At 45.7% G+C, this 17,288-nt stretch overlaps 1 protein-coding gene across 1 annotated transcript in view; it reads left to right on the top strand.

Annotated features, from left to right (window-relative positions):
- LOC143275439 (rho guanine nucleotide exchange factor 7-like) overlaps positions 1-17,288 on the top strand; it is a 102,720-nt gene that overhangs the window by 41,073 nt on the left and 44,359 nt on the right. Inside the window, exons 8-13 of the mRNA XM_076579538.1 lie at positions 5,947-6,091; positions 6,828-6,887; positions 8,480-8,560; positions 9,138-9,287; positions 13,030-13,108; positions 16,931-17,064. Of these exons, the coding sequence (XP_076435653.1) occupies positions 5,947-6,091; positions 6,828-6,887; positions 8,480-8,560; positions 9,138-9,287; positions 13,030-13,108; positions 16,931-17,064 (649 nt within the window). The remainder of the gene's footprint in view (positions 1-5,946; positions 6,092-6,827; positions 6,888-8,479; positions 8,561-9,137; positions 9,288-13,029; positions 13,109-16,930; positions 17,065-17,288) is intronic.

Below are 17,288 nucleotides of genomic sequence, written 5' to 3'. Positions count from 1 at the left end.
TGGAAGCAAGCCTTCACTAACTGAAGTCTTCCAGTAGTCCTGACTTCATTGAAGCAAGCCTGTACTGACTGAAGCCTTCCAGTAGTCCTGACCTCATGGAAGCAAGCCTTTACTGGCTTAAGCCTACAGTAGTTCTGACCTCATGGAAGCAAGCCTTCACTGACTGAACCCTACAGAAGCAAGCCTTTACTGGCTTAAGCCTACAGTAGTCCTGACCTCATGGAAGCAAGCCTTCACTGACTGAAGCCTTCCAGTAGTCCTGACCTCATGGAAGCAAGCCTTCACTGACTGAAGCCTTCCAGTAGTCCTGACCTCATTGAAGCAAGCCTGTACTGACTGAAGCCTTCCAATAGTCCTGACCTCATGGAAGCAAGCCTTCACTAACTGAAGTCTTCCAGTAGTCCTGACTTCATTGAAGCAAGCCTGTACTGACTGAAGCCTTCCAGTAGTCCTGACCTCATGGAAGCAAGCCTTTACTGGCTTTAGCCTACAGTAGTTCTGACCTCATGGAAGCAAGCCTTCACTGACTGAACCCTACAGAAGCAAGCCTTTACTGGCTTAAGCCTACAGTAGTCCTGACCTCATGGAAGCAAGCCTTCACTGACTGAAGCCTTCCAGTAGTCCTGACCTCATGGAAGCAAGCCTACTTTGACTGAAGCCTACAGTAATTCTGACCTCATTGAAGCAAGCCTACACTGACTGAACCCTACAGTAGTCCTGACCTCTTGGAAGCAAGCCTTCACTAACTGAAACCTTTCAGTAGTCCTGACCTCATTGAAGCAAGCCTGTACTGACTGAAGCCTTCCAATAGTCCTGACTGACCTCATGGGGAAAAAAAAAAACAAGCCTTTCAGTGTGTGGGTATAGTCCTAACCTCTGACCCTCACTGTTGCTGTGCCCATCAGAGATCATGTGGAGAGGAGGTGGGGGGAGAGGGGTTGGAGGGGGGGGGTGGAGAATGGAATGAGGAAGAGGGGTGGTGGTGGTGGTGGTTGATGTGGTGAAAGGGGGTGGGGCTCATTAAGCAGGAACTGTCTTGGCACAATGCCCCCTCCCCCCCCCCCCCCTCCACCCCTCCTTCCCTGTACCATGATGGTATGTAAGTACACACTGTGGTTCTTTCTTGTCCCTCCTCTCTCCCCTCACCCCCCCACCCCCCACCCCCCAATTCTCCTCCATCTCCCCCACCCCCTCCCCCCTTCCACTCCCCACCCCTTCCCCCCTCTGCCAACAGTCTTACAGGGTGATGTCTGAGGGAGGGGGAGGGGGGGGGAGGGGGGGGGTGTTGGTGGGTGGGTGGATAGATGTGAGGGGAGTTTCTTTATTGAAGGGTTGTGGGTGTGGGGGGTGGGGATACTGTTCCATATGTGAGGTGATAACATTACTTGGATTTCCTCCTCCTCCTCCTCCTCCTGCTGCTCCTCTTCCTCCTCATAATCACCATCCTCCTCATCATCAGTATTTTAGTATATGGTTATGTTCTTGTTTCCATAACCCACCAAATGCTGACACGGATTACATGCATATTTTGATCTGTATGTGTGTGCGTGTACACACACACACACACACACACACACAGGCATGCAGAAGATGTTAACTGTGGTAATAAAGAGTGATAATTGTGGTACTCTTTACAAGGAAGAGTGATAATTGTGGTACCCTTTAAAAGGAAGGTACCCTTTACAAGGAAGAATGTTAATTGTGATACCCTTTACAAGGAAGAGTGTTAATTGTGGTACCCTTTACAAGGAAGAGTGTTAATTGTGGTACCCTTTACAAGGAAGAGTGTTAATTGTGGTACCCTTTACAAGGAAGTGTTAATTGTGATACCCTTTACAAGGAAGAGTGTTAATTGTGGTACCCTTTACAAGGAAGAGTGATAATTAATTGTGGTACCCTTTACAAGGAAGAGTGATAATTGTGATACCTTTTACAAGGAAGAGAGTCAATTAATTGTGGTACCCTCTTCAAGGAAGAGTGATAATTGTGGTACCCTTTACAAGGAAGAGTGATAATTCATTGTGATACCCTTTTCAAGGGAGTGTGTATGGGAGGGAGGGGGAGAGGTTGGATTATGATGGTGTAGGTAGAAGGGGGCATGATGTGTGTGTGTATGTGGGTGTGCGTGCAGTCATGCGTGAATGTACATGTGTACATGTATGTTTGTGTGCATGCTGGACTGGCCGAAAATAATTGGTGTGGTTAGAAAAAGATGCAGCTATGGCAAACAGCCCAGATCCTCCTGCCAGGAAGAGGAGGAGGAGGAGTATGGTGTCTTCCTGACAGCAAAAGTGCTTTTTGATGCTAATTGTGAAGCGCTCAGGTCTTGCATTGTCAGATCAGATCGGAGCTTTTGAGAATTTTGATTTGGGAACACTGCTTGCTGACTGCTTGTCTGTGCGTAGCAAGTTGAAAAGGAGTGTGAGGGATGGTGTGGATTTTGTTGGCTTTAAATCGTTGCAGTTTGGACACTAATGCAGCACAAGAATGAAAACTGGACATTAACTCTCTCCATACGAACGGCGAAAGAGACGACGTTAACAGCGATTCACCCCAATTACCATCATCAAAATATTGCAAGCGGAAGGCTCTTGTACTGAAGAGGTGAATGTTGACAAAGAATACCACAATTCTGACGACGGAAGCTAAAGGTTGGGTCATTCAGACACCCACTGGACATCCGAGGGGTCTGTGTAGAGGAGAAGAGAGGGCTGGCCGCACTGAGAGAGTTAAAACTTGAATACTATAGTATATAGTACAGTAGACAGGCGCAACAGCCAAGTGGTTAGAGCGTTGGACTTTCAATCTGAGGGTCTTGGGTTCGAATCTCGGTAACAGCGCCTGGTGGGTAAAGGGTGGAGATTTTTACGATCTCCCAGGTCAACATATGTGCAGACCTGCTAGTGCCTGAAGCCCCTTCGTGTGTATACGCAAGCAGAAGATCAAATACGCATGTTAAAGATCCTGTAATCCATGTCAGCGTACGGTGGGTTATGGAAACAAGAACATACCCAGCAAGCACCCCCCCGAAAACGGAGTATGGCTGCCTACATGGAGGGGTAAAAACGGTCATACACGGAAAAGCCCACTCATATACATACGAGTGAACGTGGGAGTTGCAGCCCACGAACGAAGAAGAAGAAGTATAGTACAGTACTGTGTTCTTGGGCACACCATGTAATTATGTGGTAAAGTTGTGGCTTAGCTGATGTATTGTCACAAACACCTCAAATAGTTTATTTTTTGCTCCACCATTGCACTTCCCCAACTTGTCAAAAATAAATCATTTTCTGGCTGGCTGTTTTAATCACAACAACATCAGCACCATCAACAACAACAACAACAACAGCGTCCTCAACATGAACAACAGCATCAACAACAACGTCAACGACAACATCAACAACAACAATGTCAACAACAACAACAAAACAACAACAACATCATCATCATCATCATCATCATCATCATCATCAACAACAACAATATAAACAACAACAACAACAACAACAAGATCTGTGTCCAGCGGCGCGCCATGAAGGTGAGAGCGAAAGAACACGTGCACTGTTGGGTCCCCGACAGTACGCACAACATCCACCCTCCCTCACACCCCCACCACCACTGCCACAGCCACCATCCACCCTCCACCACCTGTATGCCAGAACTCACCTGAGATTGCCCCTCCACCTCTGGCTGCTGCAGCTTTCAGAATGCCAGAGCTGCCATAACCCCTCTCACCCTCCCCCCCCCATCCTCCCTCCACTCCCTCTTCTGATTGCCCACTGCTCTTGTCTGCATCAGGAGGGGAATGGGGGAGGAGGAGGGGGGCGGGGGTCACTGAAAGGAAGCGGTGGGTGCCAGTGATTGTAAGAGGGGAAATGTACGAAAGTAGGATGATGCAGGAAGGAATGAAGGAGGGAGGTGGTTTGGGATTTGGCATGGAAGGGGTGGAAAGGATTGGGGGGCGTGGGGGGTAGATTTTCAGCAGCTCTCAAGGAATGAGGCTGATCTCTGCACTGGCTTGCTTTTTTAGCTTTTAGCTTAGTTTATCCTAGCTTAGCATAGCTTTGCCCCATGTCAGTTGGGGGAGAGGAGAGGAGAGGAGAAGAGAGCATGAATCCCAACAACAACAAGCATCGTTGGTCTGCGATACTATGCTTTCCTGGGATGAGTCATGGACGCTAACGTAACATAGATACTTTTAGTGTCTGTGGCTGAGTAGATTAGGCCAAGAGGTGGTGGAGAGATTATCTTGTGAAGTTTTTTTTTTTTGTGTGTGTGTGTGTGTGAGTGGTGTAATAGTGATTGGGTGGAGGAATAGGGTGTTGTTATCGTGTGTGTTTGTTTTGAACCAGTGCAGTGCAGGTGGGAGTCAGTGTGTTGTGTGTTGTTGGTGGAATTTTTTTTTCTGTGCTGCGGGTCAGTGGGGGTTTTTTCTGTGTGTGTGTGTGTTTTTTCTTTCTCGTTTGGCTGGCTGTGGTGGTGTTGGTGTTTGTTTGTTGTTGTTGTTTTTTTTTGGGGGGGGGTTAATTCTTAATTTTGTCTTATATCTAGTAGTTTTATGACAATGTTTTACACAAAACATGGGTTAGTCTCTCAATGCCTGCGCAGTTTTGTTGGGTCTTTACAAAGTTTGTGCATTTGCTGGAGTTTCTAGATTTTGTTATTATTATTATTATCATTATAGTCTCATTGGTGCTGTAAACTTTGTGCTCTGGAAACTGCGCCAGATGGAGACACCGTGCCATGGCGCTTTGGAATAGTGAAAAGACGATTAGATTTCAATTTTACTGAACCAGAACCATGTTGGGAAGAGAGAGCCTAGTGTGGTCGTAACCCGTAACCCGCTACTAATTGTGTGTAGTATGGAACTGACCAGTTGAGTAGTTCGGTCAACGAAGTGATGACGAGAAGTAACATGTATGTGACGTGGAACTGAAACAGCCAGCAGCAAAGGAACATTCACACAGAACGATTGGGGAAAGCTGCCCATTTTGAGGGCGCACGGAAAGTGTATGGCAGGACTGTGAGACAACGACGACAGTCTCTCTCTCTCTCTCTGTCTCTCTGTGGATGGTGTGAACATCGGGAGTTGTGGTTGATGGGTGGGCCCAGTCATGTGAACCTGTTGCTAGGCAGCCAGAGGATGTGCACGCCATGCCTGGTGTGTCTGTGCATGGAGCGTTTGCGCACCACCAGCAGGTAAAACGTCTTGTCACACGGGGGGATGGGGGGGGTGCTTGGGTCAGGGTGCTGGTTTGTGCTGTATTGTACAACGTCCCTGTGCATGGAGATTTCTGTCTCACTCTTCTCTCTCTCTCTCTCTCTCTTCCTTTCTCCATCTTTTATGTGGAGTGACGGCCTAGAGGTAATGTGTCCGCCTTGGAAGCAAGAGAATCTGAGCACACTGGTTCGAATCATGGCTCAGCCGCCGATATTTTCTCCCCCTCCACTAGACCTTGAGTGGTGGTGTGGACGCTAGTCATTCGGATGAGATGATAAACCGAGGTCCTGTGTGCAGCATGCACTTAGCGCACGTAAAAGAACCCATGGCAACAAAAGGGTTGTTCCTGGCAAAGTTCTGTAGAAAAATCCACTTCGATGGAAAAAACAAATAAAAACTGCACGCAGGGGGGGAAAAAATTTTAAAAAGGGTGGCGCTGTAGTGTAGTGACGCACTCTCCCAGGGGAGAGCAGCCCCGAATTTCACACAGAGAAATCTGTTGTGATAAAATGAAATACAAATACAAATATGTGAGAACTCTTTGTTGATGTGGATGTAGATTAGCAAAGACAGGTTGGAAGAACAGGCCATGCCTTAAAGATCTATAAAAAAAAAAATTTTTTAAATGTTGAGTGAAAGCGTTTTCTTAATTTTTCGTTTTGAAGTTCTGACACTGTGTGTGTGTGTGATGCGTGGTGCGTGATGCGTGGTGCGTGGTGCTGCAGGGAGGAGCTGCGGCAGTGTGTGGAGACGCTGGGCACGCCCCAGGCGGGCACGGCCAACCAGAACCTGACCACCTACCTGTCCAAGCCCTTCACCCGCCTCGACAGGTACCCCAGCCTCCTCAAGGAACTGGAGAGACACATAGAGGTGGGTGTGTGTGGGGGTGGGTGGGGGTGTGGGGGGTGGGAGGGAGGGAAGGGGGGGGAGCAGTATGGAGGTTGGGGGAGCGGGGGGTGGGTGTATGTATGTGGTTGTGTGTGTGTTGTGGGTGAATGTATGTAGGTGGAGGGGGGTGGAGATTGGGGGGGGGGTTGTGTGGGTTGTGGGTCGAATGTATGTGGGGGGGGGGGGGGTGGAGGTGGGTGGAGGGTGTAGGTCTGTGTTTGTGTGGGTGGGTGGGTGAATGTGTGTGTGTGTTCAGTTGTGTGTGTTTGTGTGTGTTCATCTGTGTGTGGGTATGGGTGTATATATGTGTGTGTGTGGGGGGGGGGGGGGGGGGGGGTATGTAGGTGGGTGTTGGTGTGTGTGGGTGCACATGTGGAGGTGTGGGTGTATGTGGGGGTGTTTTTGTGTGGGGGGTATGTATGTTTACTTGTGTGTGTGGTTGGGGGGGGGGAGGTGTTAGGGGGGTGTATGTGTGCGGGTGTTTGTGTGTGTGGGGGGGGAGGGGGGGGGTTGGGGAGGGTGTGTATGTGTTTTTGTGTGTGTGTGTGTGTGTGTTCACTTGTGTGGGTGTAAGGGGGGAGCATGTGTGTGGGTGTTTGTGTGGTGTGTGTGCATGCGCGCGCGCATGTGTGTGAGTGTGTGTGTGTGTGTGTGGGTGTGCGTGACATGAAGGGATTACACAAGAGTGATGTGTGTTTGTGTGTGTTTTCTGTTGCAGGAGAGCCATCCAGACAGGGGAGACACACAGAGAGCCATAGTTGTCTACAGAGATATCGCTGTGAGTTGGGAGTACACTGTGTAGTGTACGGTGCCAGATGAATCTGGAGTTCTCCATGGACTGTGTGTGATAATTCTATCATTCTTTCCAGGTGTTCTTGGAATTATTATTACTGTTGTTGTTGTTGTTATTATTGCTATTATTTATCACTGCTATAGTTGTTATTATTGTGGAAAGAAGTTGAACATGTTCAAATTTGAAGAAAGCAAATGAAAAGGGCCAATCAGGATGAAGGTAAAGGTCATGACCTTGCAAAAGATAAAGGTCATGACCTTGCAAAAGATAAAGGTCATGGCCTTGCAGAAGAGATCTAAAGACCTTAGGCATCGGTCTGAACACTTGGGAAGCTGTGGCCTCTGAAGGATCTCCTTCGACCTGGAGGCAGTCAGTGCAGAAAGGTCTCTCCAAGCCTGAAAAGATTCTTGTCCGGCGTTGTGAGGCAAAGAGTCTTGAGGAGAAAGGCCAAAAGCCAACCAGACAGACCAGCATCAGACTTCCAGGGATGCCAACTGTTACGATTTTGCCTGTATGTTGTTAGGCTCGCTGGCAGTTTTGTTCCAACGTTACACCAACATCAGAATTGTTCCGATGACTTCATTTTCGACTACATAGCATGGCCACATGCTTTGCTTCCATAACACTATCCAGACGTTCTGAGTTGTTAATCATGAGGCCATGGCAGTCACTGGTACTAACCTTGGTCTCTTTGTGATGATCCTCAATCACAATTCACATGCGTTGTTCGAGTTAGGTGTTCGATATCTGTTTTGTTTCTTGTGGTCAGTTATGTGACATGTCGTCAGCCCTGTGTTCAGCGTGGCTGTTCCCTCTGTTGGGATGCCTGGGGTCTTTCAGTATGAGTAGCATACCCCCCACCCTGCCTTCTGGAAAGTCTTTGCTAGAAATTTCCTCTTTTCTATCGCTCTCTTTGTTTCTGCCTTTTTTTTTTTTTTTTTTTTTTTTTTTCTTTCTTGCTTCACTGTTGTCTCCTTTTTCTGCCTTCCCAGTCCATTCCTCTTTCTGGGTTTTTTTGGGGTTTTTTTGGGTTTTTTCAAGTAAGCCTTGACACTTTTTTCTCTATGGTGTACTATTTCTGCTGTTTTGCTCTGGTGATTAGGTAGTGATTATGTAAACACTGAGATGGACACTAGCTGCCCATTCTGCAGTGTTATTTGCCTATAAGGTCTTTTTTATGTAGTTTTTGTTTGGCTTTTTTTTTATTTTTTTTTTTTTATACTTTTTTCTTTTTTTATGACTTTTTTGTAATCTGGGGAGGATAAATTTAGCGGAATGGCTGGCGTCCTCAGCATGGCCTAGTCTTATTTGCCGTAAGGAGTTAAATGGTTGGGATACTGTGTCATGAACTGTTTTGTGGGTTTGTCTTATCTTAGTGGGGGGTTTTTTTTGTGTAGATGTGACAAGTTTTGTGTCGACGCGGCTGAGCATTTGTCTGGTTTGACAGTCCTGATACGGCCCTGTGCGGTCGGCTGGACTAAAAAGCAACAAGAACAAGAACAAGAACAAGCTTGGCTGTTTGCTGTGCGCCACGTTGAGCTGAATGTAGCTGTGCATTGTGATTTGCCTTGTTTCAGAATTCATGTATGGAAATCCGAAAACGCAAAGAAATGGAATATGAAATCCTCACGAGTAATATCAGGGGCTGGGAAGGGGAGGTAAGTGTGTGTGTTTGTGTGTATGTGCGTGTGTGTGTGTGTGTGTGGAGTGTGTGTGTCCATGTGTCTGTCTGTGTGCATGCGTGTGCACTGTGGGTGGAGCAAGCTGCTTGGGTGTTTCTCTTCGGTTTCTGTATTTTGTGTGTGTATGTGGGTCAGTTTGTATGTGTGTAGTGTGTGTGCATGTATATGTGTAGTTTGTGTGTGTATGTGTGTGTAGTGTTTGTGCATATGTGTGTGTGGGAGGGGGGGGGTGGGGGGGGGCGGGGTCAGTTTGTATGTGTGTGTAGTCTGTGTGTGCATGTGTGTTTGTGGGTCAGTTTATATGTGTGTGTAGTGTGTGTGTTTGTGGGTTAGTTTGTGTGTGTGTGCATGTGTGTGTGTGTTTGTGGGTCAGTTTGTATGTGTGTATGTGTAGTGTGTGTGTGCATGTGCGTGTGTAGGTATGTGTAGTTTGTGTGTGTATGTAGTATGTGCATGTGCGAGTGTTCTTGTGTGTGTGTGTGTGTGTGTGTGAAAGGCTACCGAGACCTTGAACCCTAACCGTTTTTAACCTTCTCTCCCTCCGTTGTTGCAGGAGATCCAGCAGCTAGGGGAGGTGACCCACCTGTCCCAGGTGAAGGTGCACACGCAGACCGGGGAGAAGTACGAGCGCATCTTTGTCCTCTTCTCCAACTCCCTGGTCATGCTGTCCATGAGCCCCCGTCTCTCCAGCTATCAGTACGAGGTGGGTGGGTGCTCGGCTAGGGCCTCATGGGATTGAGGCGTCACAGGGGTGACAGTGAAGAGAACTCTTTAACTCACTCAGTACGGCCAGCCCTGTCTTCTCCTTTACACAGACCCTTCGGATGTCCAGTGGGTGTCTCAATGACCCAACCTTTAGCTTCTGTCGTCAGAATTGTGGTATTCTTTGTCAGCATTCACCTCTTCAGTATAAGAGCCTTCCGCTTGCAATATTTTGATGGTGGTAATTGGGGGTGAAACGCTGTTGACGTCGTCTCTTTCGCCGTTCGTATGGAGAGAGTTAACTAAGGGACGCCATTGGACAGCCAATAGGATGACAGTGACAACCCCTTAGGGTATGTCATAGGATGAAAGTGACAACCGTTAGGGTATGTCATGGGATAACAGTGGCAACCCTTAGGGTATGTCATAGGATAAAAGCGACAACCCTTAGGGTATGTCATAGGATGAAAGTGACAACCCTTAGGGTATGTCATAGGATAAAAGCGACAACCCTTAGGGTATGTCATAGGATGACAGTGACAACCCTTAGGGTATGTCATAGGATGAAAGTGACAACCCTTAGGGTATGTCATAGGATGACAGTGACAACCCTTAGGGTATGTCATAGGATGACAGTGACAACCGTTAGGGTATGTCGTGGGATAACAGTGGCAACCCTTAGGGTATGTCATAGGATAAAAGCGACAACCCTTAGGGTATGTCATAGGATGAAAGTGACAACCCTTAGGGTATGTCATAGGATGACAGTGGCAACCCTTAGGGTATGTCATAGGATGACAGTGACAACCCTTAGGGTATGTCATAGGATGACAGTGACAACCCTTAGGGTATGTCATGGGATGACAGTGACAACCCTTAGGGTATGTCATGGGATGACAGTGACAACCCTTAGGGTATGTCATAGGATAAAACCCTTACGGTATGTCATAGGATAAAAGTGGCAACCCTTAGGGTATGTCATAGGATGAAAGTGACAACCCTTAGGGTATGTCATAGGATGACAGTGACAACCCTTAGGATATGTCATGGGATGAAAGTGGCAACCCTTAGGGTATGCCATAGGATGACAGTGACAACCCCTTAGGGTATGTCATAGGATGAAAGTGGCAGACCTTAGGGTATGTCATGGGATGACAGTGACAACCCTTAGGGTATGTCATGGGATGAAAGTGGCAACCCTTAGGGTATGCCATAGGATGACAGTGACAACCCCGTAGGGTATGTCATAGGATGACAGTGACAACCCTTGGGGTATGTCATAGGATGACAGTGACAACCCTTAGGGTATGTCATAGGATGAAAGTGGCAGACCTTAGGGTATGTCATAGGATGACAGTGACAACCCTTACGGTATGTCATAGGATGACAGTGACAACCCTTAGGGTATGTCATAGGATGACAGTGACAACCCCTTAGGGTATGTCATGGGATGAAAGTGACAACCCCTAGGGTATGTATGTCATGGGATGAAAGTGACAACCCTTAGGGTATGTCATAGGATGACAGTGACAACCCTTAGGGTATGTCATAGGATGACAGTGACAACCCTTAGGGTATGTCATAGGATGACAGTGACAACCCTTAGGGTATGTCATGGGATGAAAGTGACAACCCTTAGGGTATGTCATAGGATGACAGTGACAACCCCTTAGGGTATGTCATAGGATGACAGTGACAGCCCTTAGTGGCAACCCTTAGGGTATGTCATAGGATGACAGTGACAGCCCTTAGGGTATGTCATGGGATAACTGTAATAATAACCCTTGGGCCTATTGGGGTATGAAATGAGATAATGTAATTGGTAACTATTGGGGGATGTAATTAGATAATGATAAACATGAGTGTTTGTAATAAGATTTTTAAAATGAAAAACAACAACACAACCTTAAGATATGTAATGGGATGGTATTAATATAACAACCTTTGGCATACATGATAGGACAATAATGATTATAGTCCTTTGGATATATGACGGGGTGATAATAACACACGCGCACATGCATGCGCACATGCAGGCATGCACACACACACACACACACACACACACAACACACAACACACACACACACACAAGCACATACACACTGTTCCAACTTGATTTTTTTTTTTTCCAAATGAGATGCATGCAAGTGTGAGGGAAATGGGCTGAGGGGGTAATAACTGAGGGGTAGGACGGTAGGTAGAATGATTCAGATTCAGATGGTTTATTCATTAAGGCCAAAGCTCCATATGAACGAGGGGCGATAACAGCATTTGTGTATGTCACCAGAACTATAGGAATTAATCATGACATAATTATATCTCTTAAGTGAAAAGCTTTAAATAAATATAGGGCCAAATTACGTATAAGTCCGTCATCTGTAGATGCCATCAGCAGATTAAATCGAAATGAACATGGATATATATAATATTTCTTTGGGATAAATTTTTCACAAAGAACACATAAAACGGGGCATTTCAAAACAAAGTGTACTTCATCTTCTATCGACTCTTTACACAATGGACAAAAGAGATCAGAATTGTGTACACTTTTATATAGGTACCTGTGGGTGTTTATTTCCGATATAGCAAGTCTAAATCTTGTAATTAATATGGATTGACATCTCCAGTAGGTAGAATGGAGTTGGAGAGAGGGAGAGAGAATGAATAATCTGGAGTCCTTGTTTGTATACATGGTCATTATATTTTAATCTTTTTATAATCATAATATTTTTTGATAATAATAATAATATTTTATTTTTATATAGTGCTGTAAAACAAGCATAAGCAAGCTCTAAGCGCTTTACAATCCAGTACCTAAAGTAAAACAAGAAAGCGTATAATAAAAAGCAGTAGAAACATAAAACAGAATCATTAATATTATAAAAACACAATGCATAAAACTCACAAAGTAACATACTATCAATACTACAACTGTTACACTCCAACACTCACACTAACACCAACACATAGACACACACATGATGAAACAGCTGGGATGACAGAAATTTTCACTTAAAATACATACATGTAAAAAGGAACATAATTGTAATCTGCATGCCATGGATTTGTAAAAATTGTAAAATAAAATTTTGGATAAAAAAGTTAAAAGGGGTAAAAAATCGGGTCATTCTCCCTTTCGAACCACACCACCACCATCCATCTACCCACCCCCATTCTCTCTGCTCTCCCATCACACACGCTCACATTGCCATGGGCCTGGGACAACAGCACTATTTGAGTTAGTATTCCCTTTATTGTTACTTTCAGGAAGTATGGATTTTCGTCAGTGTTTTTTGTTATTTATTTGTATCTGTAGATACATCAAATGGGGGGGTTCACATCAGCGTTTTTGTTCCATGTATTGTTAGGCATCATCTTTTGCTGGAGACAGAACATTTTTGGTACTTCATTGTTGTCATGCGTAACTGTGTTGCTGAAGCTATGAAAAAATAATGTTGTGTGTGTGTGTATGCGTGTGGGTGTGTGTGTGTCTGGTGTGTGTGTATGTGTGTGTGTGTGTGTGTGCGTGTGTGTGTCTGGTGTGTGTGTGGTTGTGTGTGTGTGTGTCTGGTGTGAGTGTGGGTGTGTGTGTGTCTGGTGTGTGTGTATGTGCGTATGTGTGTGTATGGTGTGTGTGTGAGTGTGTGTGTGTGTTGTGTGTGTGTGTCTGGTGTGTGTGTGTGTGTGTGGTGTGTGTGTGTGTGTGTGTGTGTGTGTGTGTGTGTGTGTTTCATACACAGGGCAAGTTACCTCTGAGTGGCATGGCAGTGAGCAAGTGTGAAGAGTCGGACAAATATCCCAACGGTTTTGAAATCTCAGGTATGTAATGGCAGATGGTTTATATATTTTGTGGTTTTTAGAATTTGTGGTTATCATGCACACGCTTGGATTTGTGTGTTATGGGTATTTTGTGTGTGTGTGTGAGTGTGTGTGCATTTTGTGGACAGAATTCAACATAAGTGAAATACTTTTTTTCTTTTTCTGTTTTTTTCCAGTATTGTTATTTTCAGCTTATGTTTTTTTCCTCAGTGCCTTTTTCATTTGCCATGCATGATTTCGATGTTTTGTTTGTCGATAGAAGTCTGCTGGCATCCATCGACTTGACTCTCTGCCACCCTCCCCCCTTGCCCCCCTACTCCCCCACCCCACTCCCACCCACCCCCATCCCCACATGGGGGGATGCCGGGGGTCTTTCAGTGTAATTATCATCCCCCACCTTCTGGAAATTCTGTGCTGAAAATTTCCTCTTTCCTATCACTCTCTTTGTTTCTGCCTTTATTCTTTCCTTCACTGTTTGTCTCCTTTTTCTGCCTTCCCAGTCCATTCCCCCTTTCTTTTTCCCAAGCGAGCCTTGACACTTTTTTTTTCTTCTCATTTCCACAGTCTGTGGTGTACTGTCTGTGCTGTCAATGGGAAACCATTTACAGCTTAGTCTTTTGTGAAGGACTATGACTCACTAGGAGGCAAAATTGCACTGGCTCTTAGTGCTTGTGGGCTAGTTGGCCTTTGGGAACCATCCCCAACGCCAACTGTCCTAAAACCCTCTTGGCCGAGAGTGGGGATGTAACTTGGCAAGACACTCTCCACTATAATCAAATTCTAGCCCAAATAGTCGGAACAGCAGTTGCCTCCTCTGCTGTTCTGATGGTCATAGTCAGACACGACTGACTATCATATATATATGTATCTGTGCTGTTTTGCTCTGGTGATTAGGTAGTAAGATGTAAACACTGGGATGGGCACTAGATGCCCATTCTTGCGGTGTTATTTGCCTATATGGCCTTTTTTTTATGTTTTTTTTTTTTGGGGGGGGGGGGGGGTTGTTTTTTTTATGAAGTATTGTGTTTTCCTTTTTTGCGATTTTTTTTTTTGTAATCTGGGGATGATAAATTAAGCAGAATGGCTGGCGTCCTCAGCATGGCCTGGTCTTATTTGCCATAAGGAGCTAAATAGTTGTGATACTGTGTCATGAAATGTGATTTATGGGTTTGTCTTGGTGGTTTTTTTATTTGTTTGTTTGTTTTTTGTTTTTGGGTGGGGTTTTTTTTTGTAGATATGGCAGTTTTGTGTTGACGTGGTTGAGCATTGGTATGGTTTGACAGTCCTGATACGGCCCTGTGCAGTCAGCTGGACTGCAAGCAACAAGAACAAGAACCCAGCTGTCTGTCCATTGTTCCCCAATGGGACTGAGCTTCACACAACGCTTTGTATGACTATTCTGGATCAAGATTAGGAAATTTACGATTTTTTTTTTTTTTTTTTTTTAATCTGTGGAGGTGTACCTTTACAATGTTCTCTAAGCTGACAGTAGCACTTAACTCACTCAGTACGGCCAGTCCTCTCTTCTCCTCTACACAGACCCCTCGGATGTCCAGTGGGTGTCTGAATGACCCAACCTTTAGCTTCCGTCGTCAGAATTGGGGTATTCTTTGTCAACCTTCACGTCTTCAGTATAAGAGCCTTCCGTTTGCAATATTTTGATGATGGTAATTGGGCTGAAACGCTGTTAACGTCGTCTCTTTCGCCGTTCGTATGGAAAGAGTTAAGGTGTCATATACTGCACCATGTCAAACTGATGCAAAACGGGTCTATCTGGAAATTTTTTTTATTAATCTATGGAGTTGCACTGTTATGATGCTACAAGCTGATAATAGCACTTGTAGTCATATTTCTCTGTTGAAAGCAACCAGTCAGATTGAATTTCTTTGATCTGTGTGTGTCCGCAAAGCTTACATTTTGACCTGACCCACTGCTTTTCATGGTTGTCGAAGACAAGAGTACTTCTCAAACGCGAAGAGCAGATCTATCTCTATACAAGCTGAAACATGAAGGCAGGAAACTTTTGTGCTTTGACAAGGGATAACTCGATGTTTTGAATTTCCATTACCTAACTTCAAATACTTTTTACTTGAAGAAGTAGGTGCTAATGTGGCGATAGCCTTGAGGTGGCCTTAGTGGTCGGCAAGGCTCTGAGTACCATAATTCGATTTGATTTGAAATCACTTTTTTTCTTCTTCTTTTTTCTAAAAGTACTAACCCTTACAAATGATGAGGCTCTTCTTCTTCTTCTGCGTTCATGGGCTTCAACTCCCACGTTCACTCGTATTTTACGTGTATGACTGTTTTTACCCCGCCATGTAGGCAGCCATACTCCGCTTTCAGGGGTGTGGATGCTTGGTATGTTCTTGTTTCCATAACCCACCGAACGCTGACAGGATCTTTAACGTGCGTATTTGATCTTATGCTTGCCGTATACACACGAAAGGGGTTCAGGCACTAGCAGGTCTGCACATATGTTGACCTGGGAGATCAGTAAAAATCTCCACCCTTTACCCACCAGGCGCCGTCACCGTGATTCGAACCCGGGACCCTCAGATCGAAAGTCTGACGCTTTAACCATTCGGTTATGGCGCCCGTCTAAATGATGAGGCAACATGGTAGGGTCCATCAGACATTGGACTACTCTGATCCAGGCACAGGGGCAAGGTGTGGGAGGTAGAGGGGGTGAGCTTCATGTTATGTACCCCCTCTCTCTCTCTCTCTCCCCACACCCCCTTCCTGCATTCTCTCCCACCACCCCTTGCCTGTCAGGAAGCAGCCAGTGTACACCACCACCACCACCACCACCCCACCCGCCACCCCTCACATCCCCCTCCACCCCCTACGCCCACACACTGAGCGGCACTGACACTGACAGTTGGCAGGCCTGATAGCTGAACAGTGATGGCAGGAAAAGTGCACCAGGGGAGACGACTGAGAAAGGGGGTGTGATGGGGGGGGGAAGTTACCCCCCCCCCTTTTGTTGACAGAGGCACCGTGTCCTGTTTTTTCAGGCAGCCATCTTGGTTTTTCTGACATGTCCTACATTTTTTTTTCCTATATATGTGTATATATATATATATATATATATTTTTTTTTTTTTTTTTTTTTACTTACTGTACCTTCATTGACTCCTTTTACCCCTTTCACCACCAAACTGGCATTTATGCACAAGCTAGGTAGAGGACATGTCAGTGAAAGCTGACCAGATCATGGGTTTGTTATCCATGAACCTACTGCTCTTAATGTTCGGTGGTAGGACAGGCCATATTTTCTGCACATCACAGGGGGGAATCCCCAGCCATCTTTTCCGTGTTTATAGCACAAGGGAATTTTTCACTGTAAATTGACTTGGCGTTGAAGCTGGAAGGGTTTAAAAAGATTTCTGAATTGATCACAAGCCTTGACGGGCGCAATAGCCGAGTGGTTAAAGCGTTGGACTGTCAATCTGAGGGTCCCGGGTTCGAATCACAGTGACGGCGCCTGGTGGGTATAGGGTGGAGATTTTTCCGATCTCCCAGGTCAACATATGTGCAGACCTGCTAGTGCCTGAACCCCCTTCGTGTGTATATGCAAGCAGAAGATCAAATACGCACGTTAAAGATCCTGTAATCTATGTCAGCGTTCGGTGGGTTATGGAAACAAGAACATACCCAGCATGCACACCCCCGAAAACGGAGTATGGCTGCCTACATGGTGGGGTAAAAACGGTCATACACGTAAAAGCCCACTCGTGTGCATACGAGTGAACGCAGAAGAAGAAGAAGAAGATCACAAGCCTTGAATGATGGCCAATGGATGTGTGTGTGTGTGTGTGTCCAGGTCCTATGATCGACAAGCTGGTGGTCACCTGTGGAACCAAGATGGAGGTGGCTGCCTGGCTGGAGGTTCTACGAAACGTCACCTCCGGCAAACCCGCCCCCAACCCTGTCTCCGTCAAACCTCAGAGCTTACAGGTAACTCAGGTGAAGGTTGGTTGTTGTTGTTTGTGTGGTGTGTGTGTGTGTGTGTGTGTGTGTGTGACACATAGCTGCCAACCATTTCCTAATTTTTAGGAATTATTTCGAAATTTTGCACTGATTCCGAAATACCGATTTTCTGCTTTTTTTTTTTTTTTTTTTCCCCCGAATTTCAACAACAGCAACAGCAAAATGAAAAACTGAATCCGCTTGCTGGGGGT

The sequence above is a fragment of the Babylonia areolata genome, chromosome 30, assembly GCF_041734735.1.
Source record: "Babylonia areolata isolate BAREFJ2019XMU chromosome 30, ASM4173473v1, whole genome shotgun sequence".
In the NCBI taxonomy this organism is placed as follows: domain Eukaryota; kingdom Metazoa; phylum Mollusca; class Gastropoda; order Neogastropoda; family Buccinidae; genus Babylonia; species Babylonia areolata.
The sequence above is the reverse complement of the archived record's forward strand: the minus strand, read 5'-3'. Positions and strand labels throughout refer to the sequence as shown.